The sequence below is a fragment of the Xenopus tropicalis genome, chromosome 6 (assembly GCF_000004195.4).
Source record: "Xenopus tropicalis strain Nigerian chromosome 6, UCB_Xtro_10.0, whole genome shotgun sequence".
NCBI classification, from domain to species: domain Eukaryota; kingdom Metazoa; phylum Chordata; class Amphibia; order Anura; family Pipidae; genus Xenopus; species Xenopus tropicalis.
In genome coordinates this window covers 149,130,153-149,149,330 of record NC_030682.2, presented here as the reverse complement: position 1 = coordinate 149,149,330, position 19,178 = coordinate 149,130,153, and the positions used below count along the sequence as shown (strand labels likewise).

The following is a 19,178-nucleotide window of genomic DNA, read 5'->3' as shown; positions in this document are numbered from 1 at the left end:
TATATAAATATATAAGGGGGGCAGTAATGAAATAGAGAAAGTACAGGGAAGAGCGACTAAGCTGATAAAGGGAATGGGCTCAGTTATGGGGAAAGGCTGGCCCAGTTGGGATTGGTTACACTGGGGAAGGGGCAGTTAAGGGGGGGTCACTATATATAAATATATAAGGGGGGGGGCTAGGACAGGATTGATTGCCCCTTTTTGGGGTACATAGGAGAGGCTTCTCTGGTCCGGCTAGCAGGTAATTACTTGGGCAAAGACAAAGAACAGATGCATTATCATTGCAGTTTATTTTCTGTGCAATTATGCCAATTCCCTGAGGTATCAGTAACCAATCAGTCACAGCAATTAAATACATAAAAAACAGACCAATCTTATAGCAGTGAATGGAGGGGAACAGCGCCCCCTGTCTGTGCTTGTGTCACATATTCCTGCCGGCTATAAAGCATCATCTATGGGAATCAGCGGCACGGGCGGAGCAACACGATGTGCTATGGCTCTGCCAATGGGCTCAGCACTGGGTATGTTCCTGTAATGCCACATTAAAGGGCAACTTAATGCCCCCAGCAGTTAGAATATTCACTCCCTGAGCTCTGGGGCAGCACAGGGCACCTTCCTGCCAATCTTGCCCATAACAGAGCTGGCAGGGGTATTTGTACCGTGAGAAGCCACAATGGTGAGAGCGGATCCTGCCAGGGAAAGCCCATTTCCAATAGGATAAATAGTGCAATAGGCGGAGCTTATGGGTCCTGCTCCGAGTGAGGCCACAGCACAGCTGCTCCAGGGGTAAGAATATAGTTCCGGCCCTCCCTGGGGGCACCTAGAGCCGGCACGGCTGGTTGTACAGGCAGGCCTTGTACCAACGCATTGGCACGCTGGGTGCTACAGGTTGGCATCTGAGGCACTGGCATGTGTAGCTGTACCAGGCTAAAATGGCCGACTGGCGCCCACTAGGGCCACACTCACAGAACGTAGAGATGTATCACTGGCATGTGTAGCTGTACCAGGCTAAAATGGCCGACTGGCACCCACTAGGGCCACACTCACAGAACGTAGAGATGTATCACTGGCATGTGTAGCTGTACCAGGCTAAAATGGCCAACTGGCGCCCACTAGGGCCACACTCACAGAACGTAGAGATGTATCATTGGCATGAGTAGCTGTACCAGGCTAAAATGGCCGACTGGCGCCCACCTGGGCCACATTCACAGAAGGTAGAGATGTATCACTGGTATGTGCAGCTGTACCAGGCTAAAATGGCCGACTGGCGCCTACCAGGGCCACATTCACAGAACGTAGAGATGTATCACTGGCATGTGCAGCTGTACCAGGCTAAAATGGCCGACTGGCGCCCACCTGGGCCACATTCACAGAAGGTAGAGATGTATCACTGGCATGTGCAGCTGTACCAGGCTAAAATGGCCGACTGGCGCCCACCTGGGCCACATTCACAGAACGTAGAGATGTATCACTGGTATGTGCAGCTGTACCAGGCTAAAATGGCCGACTGGCGCCTACCAGGGCCACATTCACAGAACGTAGAGATGTATCACTGGCATGTGCAGCTGTACCAGGCTAAAATGGCCGACTGGCACCCACTAGGGCCACACTCACAGAATGTAGAGATGTATCACTGGTATGTGCAGCTGTACCAGGCTAAAATGGCCGACTGGCGCCTACCAGGGCCACATTCACAGAACGTAGAGATGTATCACTGGTTTGTGCAGCTGTACCAGGCTAAAATGGCCGACTGGCGCCCACTAGGGCCACATTCACAGAACGTAGAGATGTATCACTGGCCCAGTGGTACCGAAGGGATTTACTTGTACAGCGCCATGCTCTTGCTCTGGTACATGAACATGTAGGCATCACAGAACAGACGCTTGGCCACTCCCTTCATGTCACGTGGGTTTTGGTCGGCCAGGTCCTTCAGTGGGGATGCCAGGTACGTGGCAACCTCAGGGCACAGGCTCACTGTCGGTATGTTGTAGCCGTCTTCGTTACCTGGCAACACAAGAGGGGGGCAAAGCATCAAGAACCCAAATACCCTCATCATAATTCAACTCTATGTACTATGGGTGGGATTCAAACACGTGTTATGTACTAGGGGTGCGATTCACACACGTGTTATGTACTAGGGGTGGGATTCACACACGTGTTATTTACTAGGGGTGGGATTCACAAGGATGTGCCATGTACTATGGGTGGGATTCACACACGTTATGTACTAGGGGTGGGATTCACACTTGTGCCATGTACTATGGGTGGCATACACACGGATGTGCCATGTACTATGGGTGGGATGCACACGGATGTGCCATGTACTATGGGTGGGATACACACGGATGTGCCATGTACTATGGGTGGGATACACACGGATGTGCCATGTACTATGGGTGGGATACACACGGATGTGCCATGTACTATGGGTGGGATACACACGGATGTGCCATGTACTATGGGTGGGATACACACGGATGTGCCATGTACTATGGGTGGGATGCACACGGATGTGCCATGTACTATGGGTGGGATACACACGGATGTGCCATGTACTATGGGTGGGATACACACGGATGTGCCATGTACTATGGGTGGGATACACACGGATGTGCCATGTACTATGGGTGGGATACACACGGATGTGCCATGTACTATGGGTGGGATACACACGGATGTGCCATGTACTATGGGTGGGATACACACGGATGTGCCATGTACTATGGGTGGGATACACACGGATGTGCCATGTACTAAGTAACATGCATGTAATGCCTGCAATCCCCAGGTGGCGGCGCCAGTGCAGATGTAGGGCAGGGGAGTGACTGCAGTTGGTTTGCGCCTCACCGTGCCGGTCGGCCATACTGTCGAAGAACATCCAGCTGCCCTTCTCTGGGCCGTATTTGACGAAGGAGACGTAGTGACTGGTCTCTATACACAGCACGGCGAATAGCTCCAGGGTTTCCCTCGGGATCTGACCGGGCCCCTGCACAGAACCTTCCGGTACCGACAGTGGGGTCAGTATATGGGACTTGCGCATGTGGTGGGAGTGCACCTGGGGGATACAGAGAGCGGTTGGGGCGGCACGGGCGCCAGCCGGGCAGCTCCCATAGCAACATATACATCCCAGCAACTAGTTCATCTGTGATACCCACCTCACAAGCCAGCCATGTAATCAGACACCAATCAATCTAACTACCCGTGTAACCTACCCATATAACCTTATAACCATCAACCCATTCATGTAACCAGTCACCCAGCCTACCTACCTATATCACTGTGTAACCATGTAATTAATAAAAATAACACCAGCTTACTGACCCTCTGCGCCCAACAACATGGCACCTATTCAGCTTTCTGACTGGTGAATCCTGAGCTCTCACTGTACGTGACTAGTGACCCAAGGTCACACCTGTCTGTCACACACACACCTGTCCCACACACACACGCCTGTCCCACACACACACGCCTGTCCCACACACACACCTGTCCCACACACACCTGCCTGTCCCACACACACCTGCCTGTCCCACACACACCTGCCTGTCCCACACACACCTGCCTGTCCCACACACACCTGCCTGTCCCACACACACCTGCCTGTCCCACACACACCTGCCTGTCCCACACACACCTGTCCCACACACACACACCTGTCCCACACACACACACACACACCTGTCCCACACACACACACACACACCTGTCCCACACACACCTGCCTGTCCCACACACACCTGTCCCACACACACACACCTGTCCCACACACACACACACACACCTGTCCCACACACACACACACACACCTGTCCCACACACACCTGCCTGTCCCACACACATGTACTTGCAAAGCAAACGGTACCTTTTTAGAGCACACGTCACAGTACTGCTTGAGGCCGGAGCCGGAGAGAATGACGTCTTTAAAGCAGGCGGCGCATTCCTTGGTGGCCAATTGGCCGCACACCACGCACTCCCGGGGGCCTGTAAGGAACAGAGTCGTGGGTCCGTGGGTACTTACTGTTGTACAGAGGGGCCGTGGGTAATTACTGTTGTACAGAGGGGCCGTGGGTACTTACTGTTGTACAGAGGGACCGTGGGTACTTACTGTTGTACAGAGGGGCCGTGGGTACTTACTGTTGTACAGAGGGACCGTGGGTACTTACTGTTGTACAGAGGGGCCGTGGGTACTTACTGTTGTACAGAGGGACCGTGGGTACTTACTGTTGTACAGAGGGGCCGTGGGTACTTACTGTTGTACAGAGGGGCCGTGGGTACTTACTGTTGTACAGAGGGGCCGTGGGTACTTACTGTTGTACAGAGGGACCGTGGGTACTTACTGTTGTACAGAGGGGCCGTGGGTACTTACTGTTGTACAGAGGGGCCGTGGGTACTTACTGTTGTACAGAGGGGCCGTGGGTACTTACTGTTGTACAGAGGGGCCGTGGGTACTTACTGTTGTACAGAGGGGCCGTGGATACTTACTGTTGTACAGAGGGGCCGTGGATACTTACTGTTGTACAGAGGGGCCGTGGGTACTTACTGTTGTACAGAGGGGCCGTGGATACTTACTGTTGTACAGAGGGGCCGTGGATACTTACTGTTGTACAGAGGGGCCGTGGGTACTTACTGTTGTACAGAGGGACCGCAGGTACTTACTGTTGTACAACAGGTCTGTGACGTCGAGTTCCAGTGAGGGGACAATTTTGCTGAACATTTTGTATTCCTTGCCGAATCGAGGCGTCTGTATGATGAAGCAGGACGGGATCTGTTAGGAGGGAATTGTTAGTAAATGCCGCAACACGTTGGTACTTTTAACCCTATCGGTGCCAGGTTGGGTCGGCAGTAAACACACAGTGCAGCCCAGGTCACTGAAATCAGGGAAATTCTACTGAGTTGGCACTGAGGTACCAGCCGGCTGATGTATAATTCAGGCTTTACAGCAGTGAAATGGTTACAACAATTGCAATGTGTCTGCCCCAACCATGGGGTCCGATGAAGTCCCTGGTTAGAACCCCCCGCTGCAAGAAAATGGTCCATTCTGTGCTATCAGAGAGGAGAGATCCGAGTTCTTGGATAAGTCCGGAACGTCCAGGGCCCAAACCCACCTCTTGTGTCAGCTTAAGGGCAAATACCCAACCCAATCAATTCCCAGAACAGCAGAACCTACAGAATCTCAGTAGCAAATATGGCGGCCGGGTCGCCCTTACCTCGGCCAGCTTCAGGCCGGAGTGGTGGAACGAGTGCTCCAGTAGCTGCTGGACGCTGGGCACGGTCATTTGCGGCTGTTTTTCTATAAATATCTGATAACAGAAACAGTCCTGCACTTTGTGCCCCTCGGACCTGCAGGAGAAATGGGTTCAGTCTTTATATGAGACCCCAACAAAGCCCAACCCTGCCCGGTACTGAGTCGGTTCTGAGTCCTCGGAGATAAACACTCACTGCAGCTTCAGCAGGGGCTCCATTCCCAGGATGCGCTGCATGATCAGGTTCAGGAACTCCTCTGGGTCTGAAAAGAGCAAAGTTACCCTTTAATCCCTGTCCTCTCTGCATACAGCACTGACACCCGTCCTGTTCTACGGCTGATCCCCATTGTAAGCAGCAGTCCTGCCCTGCTTTATGGCTGAGATTCTAGCTATCTGTATAACAGAGCATTCTGTCACAGTGACACAGATCCTATCTGATCCCCCCATTGTAAGCAGCAGTCCTGCCCTGCTTTATGGCTGAGATTCTAGCTATCTGTATAACAGAGCATTCTGTCACAGTGACACAGATCCTATCTGATCCCCCCATTGTAAGCAGCAGTCCTGCCCTGCTTTATGGCTGAGATTCTAGCTATCTGTATAACAGAGCATTCTGTCACAGTGACACAGATCCTATCTGATCCCCCCATTGTAAGCAGCAGTCCTGCCCTGCTTTATGGCTGAGATTCTAGCTATCTGTATAACAGAGCATTCTGTCACAGTGGCACAGATCCTATCTGATCCCCCATTGTAAGCAGCAGTCCTGCCCTGCTTTATGGCTGAGATTCTAGCTATCTGTATAACAGAGCATTCTGTCACAGTGGCACAGATCCTATCTGAATCCCCCCATTGTAAGCAGCAGTCCTGCCCTGCTTTATGGCTGAGATTCTAGCTATCTGTATAACAGAGCATTCTGTCACAGTGGCACAGATCCTATCTGATCCCCCCCCATTGTAAGCAGCAGTCCTGCCCTGCTTTATGGCTGAGATTCTAGCTATCTGTATAACAGAGCATTCTGTCACAGTGGCACAGATCCTATCTGATCCCCCCATTGTAAGCAGCAGTCCTGCCCTGCTTTATGGCTGAGATTCTAGCTATCTGTATAACAGAGCATTCTGTCACAGTGGCACAGATCCTATCTGATCCCCCCATTGTAAGCAGCAGTCCTGCCCTGCTTTATGGCTGAGATTCTAGGCCTCACCTTTCTCCGATGTGGTGAAACTGGGGCACTGACTTTCCTCCATCAGCTGGTGCCTGAGCAACATGACACTTTTGGCTGAGACAAAGCCATTTCTGCAGGGAAGGTACAAGGCCATTAATACAGTTGTAGTGTCTGTAGGTGCCACGGAACCACAAGGGAGGGCCCAACTCCCAGCATGCTTAGCCAGCTAATCACACAACCAGAGGGCCCCAGAATAATAATTACCAGAACCATCCCAAAAACAAATAACTAGGGGGCAGTGAAGGCAGGAACGTACCTGCGCAGGGGGTTGACAATGTCCTCCCTCAGGATCCTCTGGATGTTCCCGTCAGGGGCAGCCGAGGGCTTGAACAGCAAGGAATCCAAGATGGAGCTGCATGAGAAAAGGCTGAGGGGCACGAGAAAGGGTTAACAGAGTAAAAATTAGATATTGTCACCTTATTGCCAAAAAAAGATGCGGAAATAAATTTGAGCACACAGAAAAGTTTATTTATTGTTAGTTTAGGGTCAACAGAGCTGCCATACTGCTTCCTCTGCCATGTTAGACTGAAACGACATCTGGATATCTAACTTTTCATTTTCATTTATGGTTCATTAACCGTCTAGTAGCCATAAACCCTGCCCAGGCTCAAATGAAACAGTGCCCCAAGTGGCCAAAGTAGCACTGGCAATGGCACTATGTTTGGCTCTCCCGAGTAATAGAATTGAAACAAATCTAGTGGTTCCCTTTAAAATGCCCGAGCCTGGGGTACAAGTGCACACTACTCACACCCACCTGAAGAGGGCAGCGTCCATGTAGCAGGAATTGCAGTGGCCCTGGATGCCCTTCATGCGCCCCTCCAGAATGTCCACGGCTCTGGTGCCCTGCAGGGGGGGAATCTTCTGTATGGTGCCGGAGCAGTTGTCTCTGCCTGAGAAACACAGAGGGATTAGAGGGGTCTCCACTCAGCCCATGGCCCCCACGGTGAAGCACACTGGCAACTCCCGCAGAGGGGGAAGATATGGCATCTGATAGGGTAATATGAGGACTCACTAACACCCCAGTGTGGGTGCATTTAGAGATCTCTATGGCTGGGGTATATAGGACTCACTGGGTGCTTCTGGGTCCAGGTCCTTGGGGAGAGAGTCTGCGCCGAGTAAGAATCGAGTGTCTGGCTGGCAGGCCTTTAGTTTCACAAAAATGGCCCGTTTGGGCGGGCACAAGAAGTACTGGTGCCCCTTCCAGCTGCCGTTTGTGATCCCTTTCTCCTCCTCCTGTGGGGCAGGGACAAGCAATTAGGCACCACGGCACAAATGGAGAGAGAGCAGATTATACAGCGAATAATGTACCCCCTGTTGTAAAGTCAACAAGGAGTTCCATGCCCATATAATAGCCCAGGGCCATAGGCATTTATACTGGCAAAGGAACTCCGAGGTGACTAATATCCCCATATTTTACAACAGGGGGTACTTTATTTATTATAATATACAAGTTTCAGTAAGTCATGTGACAGAAATTACATCACTAAGCTCCGATTATAACTGATGACATCACTAAGCACCGTTTATACTCACTATATATTATAAGGAACTCCTCGGGGGCTTATAATATCCCTATATGTTACAATAGGGGGTACTTTATTCACTATATATTATAAGGAACCCCTCGGGGGCTTATAATATCCCTATATGTTACAATAGGGGGCACTTTATTCACTATATATTATAAGGAACTCCTCGGGGGCTTATAATATCCCTATATGTTACAATAGGGGGCACTTTATTCACTATATATTATAAGGAACTCCTCGGGGGCTTATAATATCCCTATATGTTACAATAGGGGGCACTTTATTCACTATATATTATAAGGAGCTCCTCGGGGGCTTATAATATCCCTATATGTTACAATAGGGGGCACTTTATTCACTATATATTATAAGGAACCCCTCGGGGGCTTATAATATCCCTATATGTTACAATAGGGGGCACTTTATTCACTATTATTATAAGGAACTCCTCGGGGGCTTATAATATCCCTATATGTTACAATAGGGGGCACTTTATTCACTATATATTATAAGGAACTCCTCGGGGGCTTATAATATCCCTATATGTTACAGTAGGGGGCACTTTATTCACTATATATTATAAGGAACTCCTCGGAGGCTTATAATATCCCTATATGTTACAATAGGGGGCACTTTATTCACTATATATTATAAGGAACTCCTCAGGGACTTATAATATCCCTATATGTTACAATAGGGGGCACTTTATTCACTATATCTTATAAGGAACTCCTCGGAGGCTTATAATATCCCTATATGTTACAATAGGGGGCACTTTATTCACTATATATTATAAGGAACTCCTCGGGGGCTTATAATATCCCTATATGTTACAATAGGGGGCACTTTATTCACTATATATTATAAGGAACTCCTCGGGGGCTTATAATATCCCTATATGTTACAATAGGGGGCACTTTATTCACTATATATTATAAGGAACCCCTCGGGGACTTATAATATCCCTATATGTTACAATAGGGGGCACTTTATTCACTATATATTATAAGGAACTCCTCGGAGGCTTATAATATCCCTATATGTTACAATAGGGGGCACTTTATTCATTATATATTATAAGGAACTCCTCTGTGACTTATAATATCCTTATATTTTACAATATATACTTTATTGACTTTGTAATTTGCAAGATATTCATGGCTCTTATGTATTATAACAGTATAATATACACTATTTGCCCTTATACATTCTCAGTGCTCAGAGGGAATGCTGGGAATGAGCAGAAGAACGTGGCAGAACTTACCAACTCCACCCCCGCCATCATTTCTTCTGTTTCTGGCAGGGGCCCCACCCAGCGAATGATCCCATAGACCAGTTGCTCCCCGCTGTACTGGATCTGTACCATACAGCTGATGCCAAGAGATCCGGCGCCGGGGTTGTTTGCTCCAGAACTTTCCTTTAGATCGGCGCCCTGAGCTGCACCACCTTGGGTTGATACACAAAGTCAGAGTGTGCCCGGGGGAGTCCCCTGCCCTGTGATATCTATGGGGGCACCTACCTGCGGGCGATAGTTCCTCCTTCATTATGGAACCCAGGGGAATCTTCAGCAGTTCATTCTGCGCCCCATCCTCCTGTGGGCAAAACAGCGCCACCTTGTGACCCATTCAAGCACAAGCAGTTTATAACCCAGATTAGAGCAGGGCACATTGGTCACCCCGCTGGGCACACATGAAACCAGGCACTGAAACTGGGCACTATGTGAAACTGGGTCATTAATGATGGTGAATGAGGGAGAAATGGGTGAAATGAGCCCAATGAGCCCTAATCCTATCGATAAGGCAGCTGTCAATACTATAGTGAATGCAGCAATGGGAGTATAAGATCACTTACCATAAAGCCCCTACACCAGTGGTCTTCAGACTTGTTTGGGTCAAGCCTCCTTTTAGCCAGGGATCCCCATAGCCCATAACAAGTTTACCGGTATACAAAAACATTGTTATCTCAGTCAGAGCTGCCACCCATACTACTTAGGTAACTCCCCACAGGGTGCCCAAGTTATTACCCCACTGGTCAACTGGGCCCCTGCCAACTAGTAGAATGAGGCCCAGATGAAAAAAAACGGGGTCTGTGAATGCACAACCAGGTCTTAATCCACCCCAACCGCATCCCACAAACCCTGCATATTAACTGCACAAACCCCATCCACCTCCACTCTAGACCCAACCCTTCTGCAACCCACCAGGTGTTCTAAATGACCTTTAAGCTGGAATTACAGGGGTATCTAGGATAGAAAATGCCATTCTGCCTCAAATATGTCTGTAAGTGGCCTTCAGCGATGCCCGTGCCAAGGCTGCCCACAGTTCAGGAAGCAGGAAAAGCCTAGGAAAGCCAAGGAAGATAAAATGAGGCCTTACCGGTAGAACTTCCACACAGCCGTCGGACTCCTGCGTGTCGGTGATCACCACGATGCCCTTCTTCAGAGTGTCCTCTATGTAGAAGGCGACTTTATCCCCGGACTTCACCTCACTTGCCTCTCTGCGCAAACATGGCGCCGCCACATCGTCCGCCTGCAGGGATCCTGGGAAATGGATTTTGTTGAACGGTAAAAAGAGGCCGCTGTTCTTCTTACAGCTGAAAAACGTGACTCCCTTGTAGGTGCCGTCATGGTGCCCCCGGCCTTCCCCTTCGCCCTGCGCCATGATGGAGAGATGAGGGAAAGGAGATTTAGCCTCTGTATATTATATAAGTGGGAGCGGCCATACTGCTTGTAGTAAGCACAGTGTGGCACAATGGCTGCTGTTCTACCCAAAGCAATAACCTGCCTTGCAATAAAGGCCTATAGACTGGCACACCAGCAATACAGGGCTACAGACTGGCACATCAGCAATACAGGGCTACAGACTGGCACACAAGAAATACAGGGCAAGAGACTGGCACACCAGCAATACAGGGCTACAGACTGGCACACCAGCAATACAGGGCTACAGACTGGCACACCGGCAATACAGGGCAAGAGACTGGCACACCAGCAATACAGGGCTACAGACTGGCACATCAGCAATACAGGGCTACAGACTGGCACACCGGCAATACAGGGCTACAGACTGGCACACCAGCAATACAGGGCTACAGACTGGCACACCGGCAATACAGGGCTACAGACTGGCACACCGGCAATACAGGGCTACAGACTGGCACACCGGCAATACAGGGCTACAGACTGGCACACCGGCAATACAGGGCTACAGACTGGCACACCAGCAATAAACACCGGCAATACAGGGCTACAGACTGGCACACCGGCAATACAGGGCTACAGACTGGCACACCGGCAATACAGGGCTACAGACTGGCACACCGGCAATACAGGGCTACAGACTGGCACACCGGCAATACAGGGCTACAGACTGGCACACCGGCAATACAGGGCTACAGACTGGCACACCGGCAATACAGGGCTACAGACTGGCACACCAGCAATACAGGGCTAAAGACTGGCACACCAGCAATACAGGGCTACAGACTGGCACACCGGCAATACAGGGCTACAGACTGGCACACCGGCAATACAGGGCTACAGACTGGCACACCAGCAATACAGGGCTACAGACTGGCACACCAGCAATACAGGGCTACAGACTGGCACAACTTACCTTCAGTTCCACGCCGAAGTACACAGGGGGGAGCAAAGCGCTGGTGTCCAGGATGTTCCCCACAAAGTGCACCAGAGCCGGGAATATCTTCTGCTCGTGGGTCACCATGACCTGCTGCCCGGGCTCCACCCCCAGGGCCTGCTCCAAGGGGCCCCTCTCCAGGAAACAGTTAAGCCTTTCCGTAGGGTCGGGCACTGCCAGCAGCAGGGCGGCAATGGGCCGGGTCAGGGGCTCCAGGTCATTAAAATTTACTTCGAAAATGTCGGTCTCCCCAATAACGGTGACGCTGAGCGACATGTGGGGGGCCTGGTCGCCCGATATCCGCTGCAGGTAGGTATCTTCACTGGCACAACACAGGCTGCCAGCCTTCACGACGTGGGTGCCCACAGGAAAGCCCCCCATTAGAATAAAGTACATGATACAGTCCTCCACCTCCTGGCCGCACAGGTCCATGGTACCGGCACCGCAGTGGGAGGGGCCTATGTGCAGGGAATGAGAGAGGCAGTTCAGTCAGCAGCGTGGCACTAACTGCCAACAGGGCAGCCACAGGATTCTGTATATAATCCTATGATTAGCAGCTATAATCCCCCCGGCTCATCCAGCTGCCTGGGAGTGGGCAGGAACCGTCAGCAACCGACTGCCCCCCCCCCCCCCCCAAGGAACATAAAGGCACCAAGTGGCACTTGTACTCCTGTCCAGTTATACTAGCCATTGGCTACAGGGAGGGTCTAGTAAATGGTCTATTGGTGAAGTCCCTGGACAAGGAGGGGGGGGGGGTAAATGACCAGCACAAGGGGGGTTAATGCAGAGTGACTCAGAATACCTGAAAAGTGGGCAGGTCCTAGTGTGGGGTAAGGGTAATATTACTGGGGAGACTAGGGGGGCAGTGTATGTGCCATTATTTGCCCCACAAAGGGAGGAGCAGGAAAGTTCCACACCTGACAAGGGGAGGGGCAAGGCAGTGACAGTTCCACACCCCACACAGGGCGGAGTAGGTGGGTCGAGGAGGTACCACACAGGGAAGGGTAGGTGGGTGAGGGTATCACACAGGGAAGGGTAGGTGGGTGAGGGTATCACACAGGGAAGGGTAGGTGGGTGAGGGTATCACACAGGGAAGGGTAGGTGGGTGAGGGTATCACACAGGGAAGGGTAGGTGGGTGAGGGTATCACACAGGGAGGGGTAGGTGGGAGGGTATCACACAGGGAGGGTAGGTGGGTGAGGGTATACACACAGGGCGGGGGGGTAGGTGGGTGAGGGTATCACACAGGGCGGGTAAGGTGGGTGAGCGTATCACACAGGAGGGGGTAGGTAGTTGAGGGTATCACACAGGGAGGGGTAGGTGGGTGAGGGTATCACACAGGGAGGGGTAGGTGGTGAGGGTATCACACAGGGAGGGTAGGTGGTGAGGGTATCACACAGGGCGGGTAGGTGGTGGAGGGTGGGAGGGGTAGGTGGGTGAGGTATCACACAGGGAGGGGTAGGGGGTGAGGGTATCACACAGGGAAGTGTAGGTGGGTGAGGGTATCACACAGGAAGGGTAAGGTGGGTGAGGGTTCACACAGGGAAGGGTAGGTGGGTGAGGGTATCACACAGGGAGGGTAGGTGGGTGAGGGTATCACACAGGGAAGGGTAGGTGGGTGAGGGTAATCGCACACGGGGTAGGTGGTGAGGGGTATCGCACAGGGAGGGGTAGGTGGGTGAGGGTACCGCACAGGGAAGGGTAGGTGGGTGAGGGTATCGCACAGGGAGGGATAGGTGGGTGGGTAGAGGGGTAGGGGGGTAGGTGGGTGAGGGTACACAGAGGGAGGGTAGGTGGGTGAGGGTATCGCACAGGGCGGGGTAGGTGGGTGAGGGTATCGCACAGGGAAGGGTAGGTGGGTGAGGGTATCGCACAGGGCGGGGTAGGTGGGTGAGGGTATCGCACAGGGAGGGGTAGGTGGGTGAGGGTACCGCACAGGGAGGGTAGGTGGGTGAGGGTATCGCACAGGGAGGGATAGGTGGGTGAGGGTACCGCACAGGGAGGGGTAGGTGGGTGAGGGTATCGCACAGGGAGGGGTAGGTGGGTGAGGGTATCGCACAGGGAAGGTAGTGGGTGAGGGTATCGCACAGGGAGGGTAGGTGGGTATCGCACAGGGAGGGGTAGGTGGGTGAGGGTATCGCAGCAGGGCGGGGGTAGGTGGTGAGGTATCGCACAGGGAAGGGTAGGTGGGTGAGGGTATCGCACAGGGCGGGGTAGTGGTGAGGGTATCGCACAGGGAGGGGTAGGTGGGTGAGGGTATCGCACAGGGAGGGGTAGGTGGGTGAGGGTACCGCACACGGGAGGGGTAGGTGGGTGAGGGTATCGCACAGGGAGGGGTAGGTGGGTGAGGGTATCACACAGGGAAGGGTAGGTGGTGAGGGTATCACACAGGGAAAGGGTAGGTGGGTGAGGGTATCGCACAGGGAGGGGTAGGTGGTGAGGTACCACACAGGGAGGGGTAGGTGGTGAGGGTATCGCACAGGAGGGGTAGGTGGTGAGGGTATCGCACAGGGAGGGTAGGTGGGTGAGGGTATCGCAAAGGGAGGGGTAGGTGGGTGAGGGTACCGCACAGGGGAGGGTAGGTGGGTGAGGGTACGCACACAGGGGAGGGTAGGTGGGTGAGGGTACCACACAGGGGAGGGTAGGTGGTGAGGGTACCACACAGGGGAGGGTAGGTGGGTGAGGGTACCACACAGGGAGGGGTAGGTGGGTGAGGGGTACACACAGGGAGGGTAGGGGGGGTACCCAGGGGGTAGGTGGGTGAGGGTATCACACAGGGAGGGGTAGGTGGGTGAGGGTATCGCACAGGGAGGGGTAGGTGGGTGAGGGTATCGCACAGGGAGGGGTAGGTGGGTGAGGGTATCGCACAGGGAGGGGTAGGTGGGTGAGGGTACCGCACAGGGCGGGGTAGGTGGGTGAGGGTACCACACAGGGAGGGGTAGGTGGGTGAGGGTATCACACAGGGAGGGGTAGGTGGGTGAGGGTATCGCACAGGGAGGGGTAGGTGGGTGAGGGTATCGCACAGGGAGGGGTAGGTGGGTGAGGGTATCGCACAGGGAGGGGTAGGTGGGTGAGGGTATCGCACAGGGAGGGGTAGGTGGGTGAGGGTATCGCACAGGGAGGGGGTAGGTGGGTGAGGGTACCGCAAGGGAGGGTAGGTGGGTGAGGGTACCACACAGGGAGGGGTAGGTGGGTGAGGGTATCGCACAGGGAGGGGTAGGTGGGTGAGGGTATCGCACAGGGAGGGGTAGGTGGGTGAGGGATCGCACAGGAGGGGTAGGTGGGTTAGGGTACCACACAGGGGAGGGTAGGTGGGTGAGGGTACCACACAGGGAGGGAGGTGGGTGAGGGTACCACACAGGGAGGGGTAGGTGGGTGAGGTGGGTACCACACAGGGAGGGGTAGGTGGTGAGGGTATCACACAGGAAGGGGTAGGTGGGTGAGGGTATCGCACAGGGAGGGGTAGGTGGGTGAGGGTATCGCACAGGGAGGGGTAGGTGGGTGAGGGTATCGCACAGGGAGGGTAGGTGGGTGAGGGTACCACACAGGGCGGGGTAGGTGGGGTGAGGTACCACACAGGGAGGGGTAGGTGGGTGAGGGTATCACACAGGGAGGGGTAGGTGGGTGGGGTATCGCACAGGGAGGGGTAGGTGGGTGAGGGTATCGCACAGGGAGGGGTAGGTGGGTGAGGGTATCGCACAGGGAGGGGTAGGTGGGTGAGGGTATCGCACAGGGAGGGGTAGGTGGGTGAGGGTATCGCACAGGGAGGGGTAGGTGGGTGAGGGTATCGCACAGGGAGGGGTAGGTGGGTGAGGGTATCGCACAGGGAGGGGTAGGTGGGTGAGGGTATCGCACAGGGAGGGGTAGGTGGGTGAGGGTATCGCACAGGGAGGGGTAGGTGGGTGAGGGTATCGCACAGGGAGGGGTAGGGGGAGGGTATCAAGGGAGGGGTAGGTGGGTGAGGGTATCGCACAGGGAGGGTAGGTGGGTGAGGGTATCGCACAGGGAAGGGTAGGTGGGTGAGGGTATCGCACAGGGGAGGGTAGGTGGGTGAGGGTACGCACAGGGGAGGGTAGGTGGGTGAGGGTACCGCCACAGGGGAGGGTAGGGGGTGAGGGTACCGCACAAGGAGGGTAGGTGGGTGAGGGTACCGCACAGGGCGGGGTAGGTGGCGTGAGGGTACCACCACAGGGAGGGGTAGGTGGGTGAGGTATTCGCACAGGGAGGGGTAGGTGGGTGAGGGTATCGCACAGGGAGGGTAGGTGGGTGAGGGTAATCGCACAGGGAGGGGTAGGTGGGTGAGGGTATCGCACAGGGGAGGGGTAGGTGGGTGAGGGTATCGCACAGGGAGGGGGTAGGTGGGTGAGGGTTATAGCACAGGGAGGGGTAGGTGGGTGAGGGGTATCGCACAGGGAGGGGTAGGTGGGTGAGGGTATCGCACAGGGAGGGGTAGGTGGGTGAGGGTATCGCACAGGGAGGGGTAGGTGGGTGAGGGTATCGCACAGGGAGGGGTAGGTGGGTGAGGGTATCGGCACAGGGAGGGGTAGGGTGGGTGAGGGTATGCACAGGGAGGGGTAGGTGGGTGAGGGTATCGCACAGGGAGGGGTAGTGGGTGAGGGTATCGCACAGGGAGGGTAGGTGGCGTGAGGGTATCGCACAGGGAGGGGGTAGTGGGTGAGGGTATCGCACAGGGAGGGGTAGGTGGGTGAGGGTATCGCACAGGGAGGGGTAGGTGGGTGAGGGTATCGCACAGGGAGGGGTAGGTGGTGAGAGGTATCGCACAGGGGGGGTAGGTGGGTGAGGGGTATCGCACAGGGAGGGGTAGGTGGGTGAGGGTATCGCACAGGGAGGGATAGGTGGGTGAGGGTACCGCACAGGGAGGGGTAGGTGGGGTGAGGGTATCGCACAGGGAGGGATAGGTGGGTGAGGGTATCGCACAGGGGAGGGGGTAGGTGGGTGAGGGTATCGCACAGGGAGGGTAGGTGGGTGAGGGTATCGCACAGGGGAGGGGTAGGTGGTGAGGTATCACACAGGGAGGGATAGGTGGGTGAGGGTATCGCACAGGGGAGGGGTAGGTGGGTGAGGGTATCACACAGGGAGGGTAGGTGGGTGAGGGTACCGACAGGGAGGGGTAGGTGGGGTGAGGGTATCACACAGGGAGGGATAGGTGGGTGAGGGTATCACACAGGGAGGGGTAGGTGGGTGAGGGTACCGCACAGGGAGGGGTAGGTGGGTGAGGGTATCACACAGGGAGGGTAGGTGGGTGAGGGCACAGGAGGGGGTAGGTGGGTGAGGGTACCGCACAGGGAGGGGTAGGTGGGTGAGGGTACCGTACAGGGAGGGGTAGGTGGGTGAGGGTATCACACAGGGAGGGATAGGTGGGTGAGGGTATCACACAGGGAGGGGTAGGTGGGTGGGGTACCGCACAGGGAGGGGTAGGTGGGTGAGGGTATCGCACAGGGGAGGGTAGGTGGGTGAGGGTATCACACAGGGAGGGATAGGTGGGTGAGGGTATCGCACAGGGAGGGGTAGGTGGGTGAGGGTATCACACAGGGGAGGGGTAGGTGGGTGAGGGTATCACACGGGAGGGGTAGGTGGGTGAGGGTACCACACAGGGGGAAGGGTAGGTGGGTGAGGGTATCACACAGGGAGGGGTAGAGGGTATCACACAGGGGAAGGGTAGGTGGGTGAGGGTATCACACAGGGAGGGGTAGGTGGGTGAGGGTATCACACAGGGGAAGGGTAGGTGGGTGAGGGTATCACACAGGGAGGGGTAGGGGGGTGAGGGTATCACACAGGGGAAGGGTAGGTGGGTGAGCGGTATCACACAGGGGAGGGGTAGGTGGGTGAGGGTATCACACAGGGGAAGGGTAGGTGGGTGAGGGTATCACACAGGGAGGGGTAGGTGGGTGAGGGTATCACACAGGGGAAGGGTAGGTGGGTGAGGGTATCACACAGGGAGGGGTAGGTGGGTGAGGGTACCGCACAGGGAGGGGTAGGCGGGTGAGGGTACCGCACAGGGAGGGGTAGGTGGGTGAGGGTACCGCACAGGGAAGGGTAGGGCAATAAGGGACAGCATTACAATCACATACCTGGGGAACTGCTCCGCTCCGGGGCAAACACAAGGGTTAGGGGGCGGAGCTGAGAAAGAGGAAGCAGGTGGGTGGGCGGGGCCAGGAGGACAGACAGGGCCTGACAGTCGAGCAGCCAAACTGAAAGTAAGCGAGTAGGCGTGGCCAGGAGCGGTTGCGTATACAGTACGGAGAGGGGCGGGACTTAAGGGTAAAGAAACCACACTATAGGCGGACCTAGACAGACGTATTAGAATACAGAGCGGGCAGATGGGTGGAGCCAATGGGGAAAGTTTCTGTATGACAGACGCGGGGGAGCTGGTGTGAGAAGCTGAAGTGGGAGGAGTCAGTAGGACTGGGAGGGACCGCTAGTCTATTTCACGCAATGACGCAGCCGGTACGAGTGGTTGTTGGGAGGAAAGTCTGGGGTGCCAGGTTGGCAGATTTTCCGCCAAATTGGGCTACTAATTTAAAGCCCGGGCAGGTTTCCAAAGTACAAACCTTTTGGAGCCTTGGTTTGTGGTTTGGAAACTAGCCAAAGTTTTTTTCCCGAGTGTGCCTGTCCCATTGCATTCTGGGTAATGTAGTTTGTAGCTAATAATTAGCCTACAGCTAGGATTAATATAAAACTACAATACCCAGCATGCAATGGGACAGTATAGACAGAGGCTCCCATTTCTATCCTATTCTGGGCTCAACCTGTCTGTTCTACCCCTTGCTCTATAGGGTATGTGATTGCAGGGCCGGAACTAGGGGTAGGCAGAAGAGGCAGCTGCCTAGGGCGCAACGATTGAGGGGCGCCAGGCAGGTACCTCTCCTGCCTACCCCTAGTGCTACTTTGTCATTGCCTCCGCCGCTTGTCATTAGCGACGGCGGCAATGGCCGATCTAATCGCCCCGCCCCCCCCACCGCCTCCTGTGCGTTGGCGCGCATGCGCCGTTGGGGGGGGGCGGGGAGGTTGGCAGAGTTGGCCGACCGGGTTGCCTAGGGCGCCCGGTCGGCTTAGCCCGCCCCTGTGAGATTGTACCATTACTTTCTACTGGGATGTGGGGAGGCTGCCATTTGTTACTTTCTACAGTTGATCCTTAAGCTACCGGTATAACTCTCAGGATCTCTTGAGTTGTGAGTTGTAGTTCAAAGTCTGCTTTTGGACTCGGCTGGGAGGTCTGGATACGGAAGTGGGTCTCAGTTACCCATATGTATTCCCTCCGACCAGGTGTCTCCTTTAGCTCAAGCAGTGATTGGTGATAAACACTGTGGGAGGGGCAGGGATCTCAAGCACTGATTGGTTCTAAACACTGTGGGAGGGGCAGGCAACTCAAGCAGGGGTTGGTGCTAAAAGAGACAGAAACAATGAAAGAGACCAGAATGCAAATGAAAGCAATGTCTTTATTATATAATAAGTATTTTTAGTGCAAATACAGTAAGTTATTGGAGCACAAAATGCTATAGAGAAGCTTATATAGAATATTAGTCACACTG

General features: G+C 54.2%; 1 protein-coding gene across 1 annotated transcript; it reads right to left on the bottom strand.

The window, feature by feature from the left end:
• Nucleotides 1-271: 271 nt before the first annotated feature.
• LOC100488183 (ubiquitin carboxyl-terminal hydrolase CYLD) lies at nt 272-17,837 on the bottom strand. Its single transcript, XM_031904040.1, has 15 exons — nt 17,718-17,837; nt 11,606-12,084; nt 10,367-10,642; nt 9,511-9,583; nt 9,256-9,437; nt 7,533-7,695; nt 7,217-7,352; nt 6,719-6,829; nt 6,442-6,533; nt 5,440-5,506; nt 5,208-5,340; nt 4,657-4,765; nt 3,863-3,981; nt 2,848-3,055; nt 272-2,004 (listed from the first exon to the last, which is right to left on the bottom strand). The coding sequence occupies exons 2-15, from the start codon at nt 12,056-12,058 to the stop codon at nt 1,820-1,822; spliced, it is 2,307 nt and encodes a 768-aa protein (XP_031759900.1). The 5' UTR covers nt 12,059-12,084; nt 17,718-17,837; the 3' UTR covers nt 272-1,819.
• Nucleotides 17,838-19,178: the final 1,341 nt, after the last annotated feature.

What these genes read in the sequence shown, in the direction of transcription:
- LOC100488183 (XM_031904040.1), bottom strand. Translation starts at nt 12,058, where the DNA reads ATGGACCTGTGCGGCCAGGAGGTGGAGGACTGTATCATGTACTTTATT. An exon ending in GCTGTGTGGAAGTTCTACCG is followed by an intron (nt 9,584 to 10,366) that starts GTAAGGCCTCAT and finishes TTTTGCCCACAG; the next exon opens with GAGGATGGGGCGCAGAATGA. An exon ending in CACAGACCTGTTGTACAACA is followed by an intron (nt 3,982 to 4,656) that starts GTAAGTACCTGC and finishes TGTTCCTTACAG; the next exon opens with GCCCCCGGGAGTGCGTGGTG.